General features: G+C 55.5%; 3 protein-coding genes across 3 annotated transcripts; all 3 read left to right on the top strand.

Annotated features, from left to right (window-relative positions):
* Positions 1-6130: 6130 nt before the first annotated feature.
* On the top strand, positions 6131-8281 carry B0H18DRAFT_1198522 (uncharacterized protein; the record flags this gene model as incomplete). The annotated part of the gene is made up of 8 exons (XM_048036101.1): positions 6131-6144; positions 6340-6487; positions 6608-6775; positions 6841-6908; positions 6964-6987; positions 7043-7248; positions 7319-7885; positions 7947-8281. The coding sequence occupies 8 exons, from the start codon at positions 6131-6133 to the stop codon at positions 8180-8182; spliced, it is 1431 nt and encodes a 476-aa protein (XP_047889027.1). The 3' UTR covers positions 8183-8281.
* Positions 8282-8629: 348 nt separating this feature from the next.
* B0H18DRAFT_665355 (uncharacterized protein) lies at positions 8630-10811 on the top strand. Its single transcript, XM_048039035.1, has 7 exons — positions 8630-8972; positions 9021-9091; positions 9146-9187; positions 9242-10236; positions 10285-10326; positions 10395-10457; positions 10531-10811. Exons 1-7 carry the CDS (start codon positions 8712-8714, stop codon positions 10545-10547), a joined length of 1491 nt encoding a protein of 496 aa, XP_047889028.1. The 5' UTR covers positions 8630-8711; the 3' UTR covers positions 10548-10811.
* Positions 10812-13784: 2973 nt separating this feature from the next.
* On the top strand, positions 13785-14738 carry B0H18DRAFT_1030679 (uncharacterized protein). Its single transcript, XM_048030043.1, has 3 exons — positions 13785-14359; positions 14412-14453; positions 14517-14738. Exons 1-3 carry the CDS (start codon positions 13879-13881, stop codon positions 14618-14620), a joined length of 627 nt encoding a protein of 208 aa, XP_047889029.1. The 5' UTR covers positions 13785-13878; the 3' UTR covers positions 14621-14738.
* The last annotated feature ends 385 nt before the right edge of the window (positions 14739-15123 follow it).

Below are 15123 nucleotides of genomic sequence, written 5' to 3' on the forward strand. Positions count from 1 at the left end.
ATCCCACGCTTGTCAGGTTAGATGCGCATCGCGCAGGCCCGAGTTTGCCTGGCCGAGTGCAGAGACACGCGACTTTGAAAAGACGCAGTCGAGCTCGCAGTAGGCCTGGCCGCCGTCTGCTGTCCCCTGAGACAAACTATGAGCCTTGAGGTGCGGTCGGGCAGGCGTCGTGGGTGGTAGTGGTTAGCGAAAGACGAGTCTCGGAGTCACACATCCGGCGCTAGCGCGAGCCACGTATGCGCGGGAAACTCCGGAACGGGCGCTTGGGACTTTGAGCTCGCGCGACGAGGTTTGCGCCCATCATCTCATCCTAACGCCCTTCTCCACAGCATTCAAAAGCTGAAGATTTAATGGCTTCGAGACGACACGCCCGAGCGCAATGAGCGCAGACAAAGGAAGCGGAGGACGAGGGGTTGGAGTGGTGAACAAAAAGGAATGCGGAGGCACGAAAAATGCTTGAAGGTGAGTCTTCAGCGTACTCACTGATGATTTTTTGTTCCCAACTCCTCGCTGTGTGAGTAGGTGCCTCAATGAGCAACGAGCTCATGGTGCCTACTTGCCTTCTCGTCTGCGCATCCCGCATATCTGTGCTTCCCATCCGCTGGCCCTCTCACGCCCGTCCGTTCATGCCTGCGTGCCCTAACTAGCGTTTTTGCTTGCCAGTTCTCGCCGACTGTCTCGCCTGCTGCCCTCGCCTTCATGCTCGTTCGCCCTCCCTCCTGCTCTCGCCCGTTTACTCGGTCTTGCCTGCTCGCCGTTGCCCTCACGCGCCTGCTGGCTCGCCCACTCGGTTGCCCGCTCTCATCTGCTCAGGCTCGCCTTCTCGCCAACTCGCTCGTCCACTCTCTCTTGCCTGTCCGCCGCCGTCTGCCGCCGTCTTGCCCACCGGCATACAACCCTGCCTGCTCGCTCATCTGCCGGCTCGCCCGCTCTCGTTGCCCTCCCTCGCCTCGCCTACTAGTACCCGCCTTGCTTCGTCATCTTGCTATCTCACACGTCCACCTGTTTTAGCTAATTGACTTGGCCCTCTTACTGATAGGTAGACCGTAGCCTGCCGTCCTTCTCGCGCCGGCGCCCTCGACTTCTCGCACCCACCCTCGGCTCAGAGCCTGCCTCTTGCCTGTACACTCGCTTGCGGCTTCTCGACTGCCCGCATGTTCTTGTCCACCCACCCGTACTCACGCACTGTTCTTAGCCAAGTGGAAGCTGCTCCGGGAAGTGCTCGGGAAGGGGGCCTGGGCGCAGCGACGACCGGACGGCCGGCATGGACGAGCGGAGTGCGGGGACGGGTGAATGGCTCGCGGGGATGGGCGAGAGCGAGGCGAGGGCGAGGGCGCGACGAGGGTGAGGGTGAGGGTCTGCAGGTGAGTGCAGGCATACGCGCGCGCGCTCACTAACGGCAGGCGCAGGACGCGTCGACGTGCCGCGCGACGCGTACGACGACCGCGAGCACGCATACAAGGCCGACGAACGGTCAGGAGCCATCGGGCGGACGGCTGGACGGGCGTGCGTGCGAGCAGAATGGTAAGCGAGCGGGACGGCAAGCGAGCGAGTCGGCGGGCGGACGAGCGTTAGCAACAACGGGCGGCGACTGGCGAGGACCAGTAGCAAGCACGTCGACCACGAGCGCACATGCAGGCGGGCGGGCAAGTGGAACATGAGCGCACAGGCAGGCAAGCGGGACAGCGGGCGGGCAGGTGGGATGGCGAGCGCGCCGGCGCGCGGACGCGCGGACGAGCGACCGAACGAACGGACAGGAAAGCGAACGAGTAGACGGCCAGGTAGACGGACTGGAGAGCTCGCGGGCGGGTGGGACATTGGGCAGGGAAGTGGGCAAGCGGGAACAGAGGAAGGTGGGTGCCCTGCGCAGTCACTGCCGATGAACGCGTACACAGGCGGGCGGTCACACAACCAGGGAACGACGCTCATGGCAACCGCGCGCAGCACACCGCTAACGAACGTACCCGCAGGCGAGTCAGCACCACACGCACATCGACCACGAGCGCGCTGGGCGAATGCCCGGCGCGCAGGCTTGGCCGATGAACGGCGAGCGAAGGGTGGGTGCAGACACACCAACGAGCAAACGGGAGGGCTCGCGGGCGGCACGTACAGACGGGACGCAGGGCGGGAAGACGGGAAGTCGTATGGGCGAAAGGCTCGCTGGGACGCGCGAGTCGATGGTGGGTACGCACGAGCGAGGAAGATGGTGGGGAACACGGCGAGGACTCAGGACAACGGGTGCTGCCCGCTTGCCCGCGCAATCACTCGCTCGCCCGCCCGCCTGCGCGAGCCTCTCCGCCGTTCTGCCCACTCCCCCACTCCCTCACCTATCTGCTCGCCCATCCGCGCATGGACCCGCAGACCAGCGAACCTGCACATGACCGGTATCCGCTGCACGGGTACGGTACCTGGGCGGGTACGGGTACGGGTACAGGTAAGCCCCCGGCAATTTACAGCTTGCGACGGGTCTGTACCCAGGGCGGGTACGGGTAGACTACTACCACTGGCAGCGCTGGCGGCGGGAGCTACACATACGTACACATTTAATACCGAAATTGATTACTATCAGTACTTTAGCACCCAATTGATTGGTATGATCCTAAACCATATGATGCGACGTCACTACAGCTGCTACACCACGGTTTGTGGGAAGTATCATGCTTATAGTATGAAATAGCATGCAAGTTTTGTGAGATAACATGGCCTCACCGAGACCATATCTTCCATGAAGTAGTGATAATTTGTTCTCCCTGAGTGTCATTTAGATCTAATTAGAAAGGGGGTAAAGCAAAATGATCTAATCTCTAATGCAGCTAATTAGGTGACATTTTGCACAATTATGCCTCATTTTGCATCATGTGTCCTCATTTGTGAATCTGGATTTTCCTGATGGTGTCGTTTTGACACCTTGCATCAGTCGGAGGAGGGGCTCTATCGACAACCTGTCGGCCGGCGCAGCGCGTGCGGGTAGTTTGTGTCCCTCATCCGCGGTCGTGTCTCGCTTCTTCGCGAGAGTTACGTTGGTGGTTGTGCGAGATGGTCGGTGCTGTCAGTGTTGCCCTCTTGGGGGTTGGGAAGGTGTCGTTGTGAGTTTGTTAGTGCTTGCCTGGTTTCTGTTGGGTCGTGTTTGCACTTGCCAAAAGGGGGTGTGTTCTTGGTTTGGGTTACTATATCCGGCAGTGTTTCCATCTCCCTTACTATAACGAGGTATGTTGGTCGTTCCCGCAATCGGGATCTTCAGGTCGTCCCGTTGTTCTGGGTTGCGTCTAGCTTGGGCTCGGATCTTTCCCGTGTCGTGACGTCTCGTGTCCCGAGGAGTGGCGCTTGTTCTACCTTCGTCTGCGCGTCGTGCCTTTGTCCGCTGGTTGCTCTCTGCGGGATCCGACGCTTGGTTTTTCCTTTTTGGTTCGTGGTTCGTTGTTTGTGGTTTGTACCTCGCAGTTCGCAGTTCATACCGTATCTGGGTGTTATTCAGTTAGTGGGTTTGTGGTTGGGCCTCGGTCCGGCTCTTAGCCTTTCAATACACTGGATTCAGGCGGCGTCTCTAAACGTGATGTGCGTTACTGTGGCACTGTCCGTGTGGTCTGTCTACATGTCCGGTATGTCTCCAGTTATCTCTGTTCCCTCCTTCCCTTGTTTCCCCGACGGCGCGTTCCCGCTAGTAAGGTTTCTCCACCGTGCGCTTGTCGCCAGGCGCTTCTGGAGGTGTCGGCGATCGTACGCGTTGGAGGTGTACTCGTATGGGATGTTCTCGTTCGCGTCCGTGTGGTGGATTTGGTCTCGGAGGGATTGGTGCAGTGGTGGTTGGTCAGGTAGTGTGTCGTATAGTGTCACGTGTGCGTGTCGGTCTACTCGACTTAGGCGTATCCATGATATGGGTAAGCGGATTCGGGCTCGGATGATGCCTCCCGTAAGTTGCATCGTGACCCAGTGCTTCGTGATGTCTCGGATGACCGTGATCCTTCCAGATCCTATGGTCCTCGTCGTCGTGCGCATTGTGATCACGTGTCCTCTCGCTAGGGAGGTTTGGGGTTGTCTTGCTGCGACCCAGATGGTCTGCCTTTCTTCCTCGTCGCCGTTCCCCTCCTTTAACTCTGCCAGCTCAGGCTCGTCCTCCACCCACACCTCGTGTGTGTTGCTAGCTATCGTGGAGTGGTGTGGATAGGGTGATGGTCTGGACGGGGAGTGTCGGTGGCTATGTGTGTGTTCGTTAGGCTCTGTTCGTCCCCTGTCCTGTGGGTTGGGACGTTTGTCGCTCCTTTGTGATGAGAAGGTTAGGAACATTGTGGGTAGTCCTGTTGCGTGTCTTACCATCCTTTTGCGCCAGCTTTATCTGCGGGGATGCGCGTCTTTTGTGACGTTTGGGCGTGATCTGATGCGTAGGTTGATTTATTAGTGCTTCTTAACGTAAGCTTATTCGCTTTATAGCGGGCCAGGACTGTTGGTTTTGTCAGGGAGTGTGGGTGGTGTGCCTGTTGGTCGGCGTCGACATGGCTTGTGGACATGTTGCTGTCACTCCTGCCTCATTTGGTGTTTGTGTCAGCTGATCGATCGCTATTCCCCGGGTGGCGGTGTGAATCCTATCATTTCAACTAGTATCACGTGTAAATCTTATCGTGCTAGTTCGTTGAACTTTAATTTTGTGTGGATTTTGGGTGTTTGGGCGCCTGTTGGGCGTTAGTTGGGCGCCTCCGGCTGGTCTGCCTGGCGGGTCTCATATGGTTCTAGGGCGCCGCAGGGGCTTGCCAGCGTATAGGATGCTATTGTAGTAGCATTCGGTTGGTTTATCGGGTTCGTAGGCCCTTGTTGTGGGTGTGCTCCCGGTTCTGCTAACCCTTGTAAGGGTGGATTGTCGTGTCCGACAGCAGATGTGGGTCATGGTTGACTCCGGGACATCGAGTTCGTCTTCCTCGGTAGTCCTTATAGTGCATGTTGGTTTCACCTCGTAGAGGTTACTTATCCCCCGGACCACGAAAAGGTCTGCACAGGGCTCGTCTGGACGACGGAGCCCTCCCGGGGGGAGGTGGCTGCTTCCGACCGTCGCGGTCTGGCAACTCTGTCCAACTTCGTCAACTTGAAAGTTTAAACGTTTGGGTTCGCACCCACACTGCAAATGCTGCAATAGTCAGATATTGATGTTAAGATGCAGGGTTTCCCGTTCGTACGTACACGGCCTCCTTTCGCAGGCCCGAACTCGCACCTAATCTTCAAATCTCTTAGTGTTGGACGATGCTGTGCGCGCGGCAGCAGTGGCTGGCAGTGAAAGAAGAAGACCCCAGATTGGGTCGTGTACGACATCAATGGTGAACGATCAACTCTGACACGGGGCTCTCGCTCCGTAGGCCGGCTATGGTCAGCAGTACCGGTTACTGAGTAGACGTTCGGAGAGGCTGACGCGTTGGTGAGTTACCTCGATCTTGTTTGATGGTGTGAGGCAACTTATACCCGGTCTACCAGATGTCGCGACGTATGGGAGCAAATAACAGTCCCCCGGGACGAGGACGGTCGGAAAACGACATATGTGTGCGTAATAGGCTACCGATTGGGCTGACTGCACCGACAGGAATCCAAGAGTGATTGCGCTGTACAACCTCATCTATCTTCTTAACATGAAGTTAACATGGTACGCCGTAGTCACCTGCCTGCCCTTCGCGTAATATGAACCCCGCTGACAACCAATGTCTCCGAGACCCCCAGATCTCGTACATACACAGGGCCAAAGAGCATATTTTGCGAAGGGATTGCCCTCGCTTACCTTTGAATGACTGCTCTTATGCCCGAGGCACTGTGAAAATGCGAGCTTCTCCACCAGACACTCCTCTTTTTCGTCGCTCCGACCATAAGAGCTCTTCCGGTTCGTCACGCTGTGTTCTCAACTCTGAAACCTTAGCCTTCAATCCTATCATCCTGGGTACGCACACCGGTTCCATTTTCAACAACTCGAGCCCATTGCCTTTGGACTCTCCGATGCAACGCAGCCTTGAAGACACGGCGCGGTCGCATCCGTTCAGCACGTTCAACGGGATATGACCACGTGACCGTGACCATCCAGCAGCTTCTTGCCTCCTTCATTCCCTCATACGATGAGTTGAATCAGGCTAGCCAAGTTACTTGACAAGTGGGCACTACGATGCTCTTTCACAAGTGAGTGAGTATTGCTGTTCAAGTGAAAGTCACATTGACTGTTCATGCAAAGCGAGTGTCACATTCACGTGGTTACGACGGTTACGCGTGATCTTCGATACGCGTTGTGTCCACGTTGTGTGTGGCCATGAACTTCCTAGGAAGTGAGCTTCCTCGCGACTCTCACGATCCTTTATCTCACACTGTTCAGCTCAGGCGAACAGAGGCCACCTTTACAAAATACAACACGCAACAAGCCCTTATACCGCGTAGTCTCGCCGTACTTGCGATCGCAGTTACTACCTACGCCTACGATCGCAGTACTTCCATATGCGACTTGGCGTACAATTGGCGTATCTACCAGGTAAGAACACTTCGGATCTGATTTTCATGCAAATTATGTGCACAACCTCACCTCTGAAAAAACTCAGGACGTTGACAAACTCAAGGCGTCATGCTGCTTACTATATATCTGCATTACAAGGGCGAGAAGACACAACGAATAAGAGAATATCGGGATCACGCGACGCCGAGTTTGGACGAGTTTGTGAACGGTGATCTCACGTTTCTCGGGCTACCTTTGCCTCAAGAGTCTGCGTGCACCTGGCAATCTGGGATAATCAAATGTAGCTGGACACTCGATGAAGGCAGCGTGTGTTCCGTCGTGATTATCAGTCGCTGCGAAAATGTGCTAATCACGTATTCCGTGCCTTTCAGTACTTGCAGAAGTATTTATCTGCTGCCTTTGGAGCGATCGATAGGCAAGGCCTGCTCGCCCGTTCCATGTAAGTGGACTCGATTATTCATGAGACAAGAATCGAATGTTGACGCCCTTCGCAGATCCATGGTAGGATTGTCGATGGAGTAAGCTCAGCATTGTTCCATTGCAATAGTAAACCTCATCGTCATCTTGTTTCAGCGGCAACACTAGTACAGCTTCGTGGGTAACTGCGCCAGGCGTGAAACACCCGACAGGATACATTCCTCGACCAGGGCCATCACGTAGTCATTCCACGCATCTGTACGCATTTGGAAAAGTGCCAAGCGCTCCGAAGTCGATAACTCTGGCGAGAATGGGTGCTTCGCCGATGGCCCGTCCCTGCGGCGCGATCTCTTCACGATCGGGTGAGTAGCTCACAGTATCATGCCTCGCAGCGCCGAAAGCAGTTATTGACGTTGTTGCACACACTTTTAGAATACCCAAAAGTTGAGAGACCACTACTGAGAAAGCCGAGGGACCCAGAGGCGAACCCAGAAAAGGCCTTCAGCTCGCCAAACACGATTTCTGATGGGACACGCTCGATGAAGCAGGAAGAGAGGCAACCCACCGCTACCTCAGATGCTTCGAAGGCCTCGGTGGCACAACCGCATCGGCACACGCCTCCGTGCAATACCGGTACCCCGCAGTCTCACTCAGGGAGCGCATACAGTCATGCAGCGCCGGACGTGAGAGTCAAAGTAGAAGAGACGAATATCTCTCTTGGCCAACCCCACTCACCTCTCACCAAAAGTATCGCTCGTGAAACCGGTGCGTCCACATCCGTTCCGTCCAGCCTCACGACGCCGAGTGCTACGACGAGTGCACCACCAACAAAATCCGATGGCAGCGTGAGCAGCCTGACACGGGAGGTGTGGGACGTTCGGCGAGAGATCGCCGCCCTATCCGCCCGGGAAATCGCGCTGCAAACGCAGCTCAAGCGATTAGGAGCGCGCCCCGCGCCAGAGCCTCCAGTGCCGCCCTTCGTGGAAGACGAAATCACGAGTAAGCAACGTTCCTTCGTACAGGCCTTGGCTTGTTTCTCCTGCTCACAGCCGCTCTACAGAGCTCCGCGCCCAGCTAAGATCAGAGTACGCAGCCCGCAAGACGGCGGAGTCCTCGCTCCGGGAGGAGCAGCGGCGGCGCGAGCTAGCAGAAGCAGTAGTGGCAGACGTACGCCGGGATTGTAAGACGCCATTCGTCGTACCCGCGCTCGTGGACGCGTTCTTGCAAATGTCGCGCATCACCGAGGAGGTGATTGGTGTCGGGAGCAGAAGGAACACACAATGCTCGGGTGTGTAGGTAGGCACGGGCGGTGCGGCCAATCGCGTATGAGTCCCATTTATCTGTATGTATACCTATGTGTCTGACTCCTCTGGGATAAACCATGTTCATGCACACACGATTTCCTGTAGGCAATATCATTTCCTGCGCACAGCGCGAATAAGGATGAACCGCGTTCGATTCCAGCGTTCCAGAGCCTGCAGAGTCGGTCTGCTCACTGAAGTTGTGCTGTATTAATAGAAGGTGCAAAAGTGGGCATGTCAGAGATGGCTGGAATGGTGCAGGAACTTCAAGTTGTCTCCCGTAGTTCATGTTGGCTTGTCGTTGGATCCAGTAATATTGTCACTTCCAGCCGAGTCCCGCCAGCAGCGAGGAGGAGATTCAGAACGCAGACCGCGTCATGGTCACGTGACCCGGCGGCGAGGTGACGCGGGTTGGTGCGCGACTGCTCTGGAATCCGAACCACAACCATCGCACCGCACACAAGTACCTTGTTCACCATCCACGACTTCAGACTACCGCACTCGCTTTTATCCTTGTTTCAACCATGGCTGATACCGTGGGCCCTCAGCCTTCCGAAGCGACAGAGTACAGGCTGGCGTGTAGGATTCTGTTCCATGCCTACCTATACAACACTCCGAGCTACGACGCAACGTCGAATTCCGTGCGAAGTGTCTGGAGGGGGTATGCAAATACCTTTCTCACGGCGTGCAGGATGCCTAATCCCCGGATTATCACGCTCAAGACGCTCAACCGGACTGTAGCAGAGCTCCGCTGTGAGTGGAAAGGGCCGGAGAGCCATGCCGAAGTGAGTGGTACGACTTGCAGTGGGGCTTAACACTCATTACGCGGTAAGGCTCTTCAAAGAAGTGTAGACATCTTTGAGTCTTCTTCGTGGGTGTCGGGCATCCGTACAGCCTACCATGTGTATGTGCACACTTCCCTCCGCCTAGGGTTCCTCACTGAAGCGACCTGGCTCAGACCATTCGTCCAGTTCGAACCTATGCAGCTCGCTCCAGTAGTGTGAGTGACGGTCTGGGCTCCCCGATCATTGGGCGCTCACGATCATTTTGGCAGTGTCCCTCCCTTGCCTCCTACAGAATCGGCGGTCACCCTCAAGCCGTCGTCTCGGCTGGTGCTCGACGAGCAGGTTCAACTCGAGCGCCGTCACAGCGGTTCACCCACAGCGAAGAGGGAGCCCGCAGTTCAGGAGGCTTCAGTCGTCCTGGCCGCCCGAAAACTTCACGCGTCCTCCGAACATTCTGATGATGAAGATACAAAACCTCTCTTTGGCTCGTCTGCTGTGTGCGATCCTAAGGCCACTGACTTGGATCCGGATTCTCGGTCGGCGGCGGCATTAGCCCCCAAGCGGTCGTGTTCATCAGCGCTCAGAGGGTCTCCGCCGAAACGTCGTCGCAGTAATACGTTCTGTGGTTCTCCGATTCGGCACAAGGAAGAAGTCAGATACATCGATTTCCGTAAGGAAGATCTCTGCCGAATCAAGCAACAGCGCAAGGGGAAAGAGAACCGATTCCCAGACGGACATTCTCGTCAACGGGCTTCGACCAGCACCGGCGCATGTCGTGCGACCCGCAGTGTCAAATTCGCTGGAGTGCCACAGGAAGGGCCGCTAGTCAATGCTGGTATTTCTGTATGGCCTACGCTTGCCGCTGTCCGTCAAACTACGACCGAGCCTGTGGAAGACACTGATGCTCTGCTGGGGAACCTCTGTGGGTCTACGCTATACGATGAAAGTGCAGCCCTACTTCTGGAAGCTCAAGAGTCTCTCGCTGGCACCGTACCGGCCCGTTCAGGCAACGTCGAGGTCTGTAGCTCCGTAACATCTGATGCTGGTCCCTCCCGCACTGGCATGCAGGCAGGTTTGGATCCCACTGGGCGACCCGCGAATGAACGCGGCACCCGACACGTGAGCTTCTGCGCAACAGGACGCATGCTCGTTCTCTCCAGGCATGTGGTCGAGCTCGTACAAGCCGAAGCGACGATCCGACATATGGAGGAGGCTCGCAAGCAGCAGGAGGCAGCCGACCTGGCACAGCGTGTGCGACACCTCAGTAAGTCTGCCTAGCATTCCTCAAATGATTTACTCCGACGTTGAGCAGAGCTTGCCAAGGAGATTGACTCGCTCCACGCCGAGGAGAAATGTGAGTACCCGCTTGTCGTGCCGTGATCTTGTGGTGCTTGTCAGCGTGTTGACTCCCGTCGTGTCAAGTCTACATTGACCGTGAGGCCGCGCTCGAGAAGGAGTTGGCGGAGTTGGTTCCTAAGGGATACGGTCAGTGTGATTGTTGTGTCCCCGAGCGAATGTGATGCTGAATTGTTGTTCGATCTGAATCGTCTCGATCTAGTCCGCAGAGCCTTGTGAAGAAATGACGACCTGCCCATGGCAGGGAGAAGCAACCCATTCTATTCCTTCTGTCATTTCCCGGACGACGCGTCTGGCGTCATGTATTTGTCAGTGCGCGTAATTGCCAGTGGGTATTAGCGGTTGCGCAGCTGGATCTGCGACTCCCACGATGTATCTTCTCGTCAATGTAGTTTCGTCAATGTGTAGATGTGTCCTTGAGGTCCTCGGATTGACTACAGTTACACGCGTGACGTTACTTCCAGTGTCTGCCCCCGGGCCAGCAACCTATGATGGATTTGGACAGTCTGACTACCGTTCCTCACACTTTATACTCGTCCAGTCCCCGGACAACATCAACGTCTTCTAAAGGAGCAAAAACTGGACCCTGCCGGGATCCTTTCGGGGTGCTCGGGGCGCCGTTCGCCTGGTTGCCAACCAAGCATAGAGAATAAATGGTGCGAAAGGAAGTGGTCAAAGGAGCTACACTACTAAAGTTCTCGGTGCTACCCGATCCGGCGATCGGACACTGTGTGTGAACAGAGAACAAGAACGGTGCAAGACCCGAATTGTCGATACTAGCCTCACGCGCGGCTCATCCCATTCACTATTGATTTCAGGGTATCCCGCACGGGGTCACGTGTGCCTGGCGCGATCACCGTAACTTAGTCGTATCTGAAGGTCGTACACTCAGACTCAGAGCCGAACCCGGCAATGTGCGATGCAACTTCATGCAAGGCTGAACGTTGCTCACTGAAACGTACAGGTTTTGCTGTCAGTGGCGCGGATAGGAGGTTGGTAAAGATGCGATCTTGATGTAGATCCGAGCGCGATTTCTCATCTGGCTCCGGGAATTTCTCATGCGCCAACTTGTCAACAACTCGCATCAACAATCTACTTCCGAAAGACTTGTGGCAGACAATCGCCGTTCTTGAATACTTTCGGGACCGGTGCACGGTCCCCTGGGATGAGAAGGGGCAGGCCTTGAACGGTCACTGTTATGGTAAGGAAATGAAGGCTGCGTTGTCTAGGCTTATAGCGGACGGGGGCTTGTTCTCCAAAAAACGCATCACATGTACATGCTCATACGCGCAAATACCAATGTCTAACGGACATGACGACGCACAGGAGCGCTGGTACTTTGCATCGCTGATTCTTCCCCGTAAGTGATTCCCGTCCTCGTCCAGTGTTGCGGCATGCTCATGGCCGTTCAGCGGTATCCAGAGCTAGTGGATGCAAAGCGAGCTGCCTCACCTACAGTCGATGGACATCCGATGAGGAAACGTGCTCGGAATTTAATACCCACGACAGCGAGAAGGAACCTACAGCCGCCAAAGAAGAACCACTGGCGCCCCTCTTCCCGAGGATCTTCTTCCGTGTCCACAGCCGATGCTCTGGTTCGAGATGATCTTGGTTCTCGGACTACGGATGGTGGTGCTCCTAGTCGGATTCTCGTGAAAACGAACACGCAAGTTTCGCCTGCAGGACATCAGATCGCCCGGCAGGGCGCAGTCGAAAGGGAATGGCACCAAGGGCTGGAGGGCGGTCTGACCGCGTGCGAGGCCATCATCAGAGTTCTGGAGTAGGAGGGCGAACAACCGCACGCTGCGTATGCGGCTGATCGGTGCGTCCGTATTCTCTTCTTCGCGAAATCTAGGGGCGGGACCTCAGAGGTGGATGGGCAGAGTATGATTGGGAGACCGACGTGTTGGGTGCTGAGGAGGAATATGAGCGTATATTATGAACTTTCGTCGTGACGCTGACTCTGGCCCGCGTCGTCATCGCGGATCGGTGCTTCTGTATGCTGGCCGACGAGTTTAGGAAGGTCGATTCTAAACGTCATGGTGAGTCCGAGTCGCTAGCTCTGCCGTCTCCCGTCGAAGGGAAGTGGCAGTGGTACTGACCTAAAACCTATCTGCAGCGCTGAACATGCCCCTAATGTTCCTGATATTCCCGCGAACTAATCTTGTCTGTGACAGACGTCGTGGACCCGCCGGAGAAGCAACATCGTACAGGCTGGCTGGGGACGTCCGGTGTGTTAGGATGCACATACCATACTTTCGCTCGTTATCTTGGACAATATTTGTGACTTTATCCCGTGGATCTGTACTCGGTGTGTCTTCGGCCCTTGGTGATTGGCGTAGAGCTGAATGGAACCCAAATTGATTTGGGAACGGCGATAATTGACCACACTGGCGAGACTCGTCGTCGATGACGGCCCATTGGTAGAGTGTTCCCTTGTTTCGATGCCGCGTGACGTGTGCAGACGCGATGCTAACATGGTCTCCAGAATACGCGAATGTATGTGTAGCGCGTAGGGCACCGCTGTCAGAGGTTCAGTAATGCCCTGAGTTGTGCTCCGTCGCGCTGATCCAGCGTTTCACCAAGCCGCTGGAGGAAAGGCCGTAACGAATAATGGCGACGTAACGTAAAGGGGTGCTTGTAGAGGATAGCGGGGTTCTACTGGGTGTACGTACGTCGTTGCTTGCGCCGTGTGCCAAGCAGCGATCGTGCATGTTCACGTGACTTGTGGCGGGGTTGTTCAACCATTCGAGGGACTGTGACAGCGCTCTCCGCTTCGAACCACCATCTCTCTGCGTCCTGGCACGCTGTTCCTCTCTACCTTCTCGCCATGCCTTTCACTTTTCCATCAGCACATCCTCAGCCACATCTGAGGATAGTCGCTACGTTGTACTACGACCCCATCCCCGAAGCAGATCGCATTTACGAACAGGAGACTCGTGACTTACTTAAAGCTCAGGGCATACCAAAGCCAAATACCGTGGACGTCCGCTATCCCAATCCAGACGTAACGGAGGTGGCATGTGTGTGGGACGGGAAGTCACAGAATGAGCAGGTAAGTTCAGTGCACTCCGAGCAAAATACATAATGTGCTCAATGGAGTCGAATATCAAGGAAGCGAAGGCTGCGTGGGCCAGGTTCACAGCGCACGGAAGCTGGAATCTCTACGAAAAGCATGATATGTACGTATCTTCAAGCGTCAACCACCGTCTATCTGACATAACGACTGACATAACGACGTCCAGACGCACCGTTGTGTTGTCCATCACGGAAATCTCATCGTAAGTCCCTCGCAAACTCCTCTGGCCCCGCGTCACGCTCATGGCCGTGCAGCGTGTCACCGGAACTTGGACTTGCGCGGGAAGTGAATGCTCTATTCTCTCAGCAACCCGCCTCACCTATGATTGACGGACGGTCGCGGTCGCAACACGCATTGACTATTGCCCTCGCTGGTGACGAAGAACCTGCGGCAGCCGAAGAACCTGCGGCAGCCGAAGAACCTGCGGCAGCCGAAGAAACAGCACCTATTAATCTAGTCAACTCGCCCAACATGCCACTTTTCGACCCAAACTCTGAGAGCAACTTTTCCCCTGTGCTCGGGCTTGACGCGACAATCCGTGACGATCTTGGTCCTCAGGCTATGGCTGGTGATACTCCCGTCCGATTCCAGCTCAACCACAATGCTCAGCTGCGTCATCCTGTCGAACATCAACTTCTTGCCTCGCCCAACGTAGCCGAGAAGGAAACGCAATCTTACTCTGCCGGGAATCAAGGTCTCGCCTCCTTGGGAATCAATGATGCTATCTCTGGTTCTGTGTCCTCGGCGACTGCTACCTCTCATGATCTGGCCTCCGTTCGTTCATACGCCCACCTTGAGATTGAAGATCTCCGACTGAAACTCGCGGAATCGGAAATCGAGAACAAGAAGATCAATGATATGCTGGCAGCGCGTGAGGCCGTCATCAAAGATCTCGAGGAAGAGGGAGCGCAGCGCAGGAGCGACAGTCGAACGCTGACCATGCGGTTGATCGGTGCGTCCCCGTTTAATTTTTCAGTGGCAGAGTCTTAGAGCTGGGCGGGTAGAGGCTGAGTGGCAGATCGATATATTGCGCGCTGAGGAGGAATGTGAGTACAGTATGCCACAACATTCGTCGTGACGCTGACTCTGGTGTGCGTCGCGGTCGCTAGACAGCGCCCGTTGCTTCGGCTACCTTGCGGGCGAGTTCAAGAAGGTTGCCCCGGAGAGGCACGGTACGTCGAGTCTCACTGTCGCTGGCTTAGTCTTTCGTTGAACGAAAGACTGATTGGACATGGATGGTACTAACTTGGGACCTGTTCGTAGCTCTGATAATTCCCATTCTGATCGACAGCTCTCTGGACGACTAACAGTCTCGGTGAACTGGGAAGGCATGCCAGTGGTGTATCGAAGATCACATACTATCCTTCATTCCCTTGGACAATGTTGTTGTGTCTCTTTCAAGTGTTTCTGTCTTGTATATTGTTGGCGATTGTAGCCCAGAGCGGAGCATCTAGCTAGATCTGCACTGGCGATGAATTGAACTGGCCAAAACGCGTCATCGATGTTAGCTCAGGTACCTCCTCGCCATCATGGAGACGCTGCAATCATCTCTTGCAACGCGCTACTTCAAGCCTTCGGCGCAGAGTCTGGTTTGAACCGCTCAACTGGTTTGACTAGTATCGAGTGAGTTGCGCGACTTCAGTCAATTGCTCTCCGTGACGATGAACGCAACTGATCCCAAAATACGCAGATACGTACATATACATACAGATGAAT

Source organism: Fomitopsis serialis (assembly GCF_022376445.1).
Source record: "Fomitopsis serialis strain Sig1Antser10 chromosome Unknown B0H18scaffold_87, whole genome shotgun sequence".
Taxonomy (NCBI): domain Eukaryota; kingdom Fungi; phylum Basidiomycota; class Agaricomycetes; order Polyporales; family Fomitopsidaceae; genus Fomitopsis; species Fomitopsis serialis.